The sequence below is a fragment of the Olea europaea genome, chromosome 1 (genome assembly GCF_002742605.1).
Source record: "Olea europaea var. sylvestris chromosome 1, O_europaea_v1, whole genome shotgun sequence".
Taxonomy (NCBI): domain Eukaryota; kingdom Viridiplantae; phylum Streptophyta; class Magnoliopsida; order Lamiales; family Oleaceae; genus Olea; species Olea europaea.
The window spans coordinates 31,173,471-31,177,043 of NC_036237.1; the positions used below are offsets into that span (position 1 = coordinate 31,173,471).

Sequence of the window (3,573 nt, forward strand, 5' to 3'; positions counted from 1 at the left end):
GCATCACCAACGTTAATCACGAGAGATCCATCGATTGGTGGGACATGGATCCAAAAATCAGTGTCTAGTTTTCTCACATAAAGCCCTCCAATTTCATCTTGTAGGAGAATGGTCAGTGTTGAAACATCTGAGTGGCGCCCTACACCAATTGTGAGATCGGGATTTGGACATTTGGGATAGTAGTTAAGGTTAATCCTCGTTGAACCCATTAGAAGAGATTCCTTGGTTTCATCAATACAAGTTATATTTAATCTTTTCATTAAAATCTCCAACAGCTTCTTGATAACATGTTCAGACTTCTTCCTGTATTCCAATGCCTCATCCCTACAGATAAACGTTGGTTAATAATTTGTCTTTGGTAGATGGAAACTGAAGTTGACGACGTATGGCCAAACAAAATTAAAGAATGAATTTAAATAATTCTGCTAGTAAGGGATTCATATTTCCAATCAAATTTATTGAGAATAAAGCTTACTTTTTTGTTGCTATCGTGTAAACATGCATGATGACATACATACATATACACATGACCACATGTATTGGAAATTAATGTCGTAGAATTTCACTAAAACCTGCAAATGGAAGGCCAAAATGCAGCAGCCTCTTCATCAGAAACATAGAAGAAGCTAAGCCAATCCTTCCACTCCAGAGCCTTCTCTGCTTGAGGAGAAAAGCTTGTACCGTAGCGTACATTATTTGTAGGCGATTCCCCTTTTGAATACTTCTTCTTCTCTTCAGCTGGTAATCCATAGAACTTATGAGTTGCATTCTTCACATTCTCCAACACTTGCATTGGTATCCCATGATTGACAATTTGGAAGAAACCCCATTTCTCTGCTGCATTGCATATCATATCTGCTACTATTTGTTCATTCGAATTCGACATGTCAATGACAGGAATGGACTCCTCAGTTAGTATAGTGCTGGTAGAGATCTGTTCTTGAGGAGGTTGAATATAGTGCTTGGGTAGTGTTTGAAGGCCTATGTCAGAAAGACCCTTAACTCCATGACCTTCATCTACAACGAATTTTTTTATATCCCTCGAGTCGGATAGAATTGTTGAGAGTGCAAGATCCATAACTGTTTCTGAGCAAAAGATAAATCTGAATTTGAAATAAGAAGATTTGGTTGTGGCTTATTTGGAGTGCCATGAAGGGCTATATATACATACTTTTGTCTTCTAAGAATATACTCAATTATGTTCTCAGTTAATTAGATTGTTTGCAATTTTCATGCCAGCAATTGGTATAAGGGAGAGGTAGGGGGACGGGGTTTTGGTGAGTAAAGAGAAATATGAACCTTGTGCAATATGTACTTTGGTCATTAGTCATGCATGCAAAAGTTTATAGCTTTTGACTTTTTTTTAAGGTTGGTACCTATTTTAGATTGAATTAAAATAAATAAACTTAACATTTTAGATTAAATGGTTTATCGTGCAATTATTTAGATAGTTATACTTTACCTACATATTGAAAATTATCCTAACCAATTTTAATGAATTACGACATCTCTATTTCAATTGTTTCAAAATTTTATTATTTCAACCATAAATAACATGCGATGGTCCCATTATTCACCACAAATTTAACACGATGGCAGAGAGATTTAAGAAAAGAAATTAAAACGCGAATTCATAGTTCTTTTAAAAATTTGGTTGATCTAACGAGATAAAATACTTTTGTGCAAGTGGTTTGTTTCTATACATTTTTATGTTCAATGATTTATACATGAATTGTCAGTGAACTTTCGGGTTTGACCTAACGGAATGTGAACTCTATTGGATTCTTTATAACGAAATGTGAAAACCTTCAAAAATTCAAAACACTACTAATAGGTGTGTCGCATGATTATCGATATACTCCATAAGAAATGTAGTATGGAGTGTTTAATTTATTGTATATAATTGTTTATGAAATCTATGCACATCTTACTGGGTATTTTTAAATACTCACTCTTATAATAATTTTATAAGTTAGTGCGGATTGATTGGAACTGTGGCAAGATGGTGATGCAGGTGCCAAATGGATCAAAGAAAAAGGAAAAATACACATTAAGTTTTTCTACCTTAAAATTTATTAGTTAGTTTAATTTATTCAAAAACATGTCATTTAAATAGTTAATTGAATATGTTTATCATTTTTTATATCTTCCACGCATCCACCCGACTCGTTCTGACCTGAAAATTTGTAGTAAGAGTGAGTATTTTGAAAACACTCGGTAAAAGTATGTCAACATTCTTATTCACATAATATAAATATAAATTTGACATAATATACCAACATTTCTTAGATTTAGAGTTCAAAAAATTTCTTAAAAATCCCTATATCCCGTAGGATTTAACATCTTTGACCAAACGATCAATCTCATAGGATTTAACATCTTTGATCGAACGGTCCATTTCGAAGGATTTAACATTTTTGACCAAACAGTCCATCCTGTCGAATTTAACATAAAAATCGGCCAGAATGCCTTAACGTAATTCATGCTAAAAATTATAAAAATATCTAGAAAATAAGAATTAACCAATTGCACTTTTCTTATCTCAAATGATATCAAAAATTCTGAAAACAGTTTGTGAATAAAATAATCTCTTTTTAGTATGTGTGTTTTCACGTGTGAATGTGTGTATGTAAAAGGGGAAAAAACACTTCTCACACATTTTATATATAGTATTCACTTGTCACTAACTATGAATACCAACCATCACACACGTTAGAGGATTTCAATAGCATATTCTTTATTTCAATCAATCATGGTGAGTGTGTAAATTAGTATCATTGATGGGATGTTTGGGTAAAAGTTGAAAATGTTAATTTTTTATATTAATTACCAAAAAAATGATTGACTTTTTGTTTTCCAATTGTCAAGAAACGTCCCATTCTTCATTTTACAATATATATATATATATATATTTATTTCTATCAAGATAACTCGAATATGGTTAGTCTAAAAATTATTTCTTCTTGAAACAATTTATATTATTCAACACAAGCTACAAAATGAATATAATATTGATATATTTTATCAACTTCTAGAGTACGTAAATATTCGACCCAAATAAGATTTACAATAAATTCTAAGTTCACATGAGCAAAAGAAAGCTTCAGCCTTTGGACTTTTAGTGTGACAACAAATCTAAATATGGATTATTTCATTTGCTAAGTGACCCATATTAAGTTTAGGCCCATGTGAAAATAGTAAAAAAGTTCAGGGTGTTACATCCATTCCCCCTTAAATTAATTTTGTCTTCGAAATTATCTTATTTAGTCGAAAAACTCTAATATTTCTAGTGGTCTCATAAGTTTTAGCCATGTATAACACATAAATGTTCAATTATGGTTTATCTTTGTTAGTGATAACAAATTATACATTTTGTTCTTGTTCTTTTAATATAATGACCAATCATCATACATTCATGTATATTAAACAAAATAATAACTTGCATAACACAATTCATTCTAAACATCATAAGCATTTCTTGAAATCAAGTTTAAATGATTCATATATCATGCTTGAAAATATAATGAAACATAATATTTCATCCATACCTTGGGTTCATCGAAGGGTGATAGA

General features: G+C 31.3%; 1 protein-coding gene across 1 annotated transcript in view; it reads right to left on the bottom strand.

Moving 5' to 3' along the window:
• Positions 1 to 1,233, bottom strand: part of LOC111407362 (feruloyl CoA ortho-hydroxylase 1-like) — an 11,830-nt gene extending 10,597 nt beyond the window's left edge. Inside the window, exons 1-2 of the mRNA XM_023036788.1 lie at positions 573 to 1,233; positions 3 to 324 (exon numbers count right to left, since the gene is read on the bottom strand). Coding sequence (XP_022892556.1) covers positions 3 to 324; positions 573 to 1,078 — 828 coding nt within the window. The 5' untranslated portion in view covers positions 1,079 to 1,233. The remainder of the gene's footprint in view (positions 1 to 2; positions 325 to 572) is intronic.
• Positions 1,234 to 3,573: the final 2,340 nt, after the last annotated feature.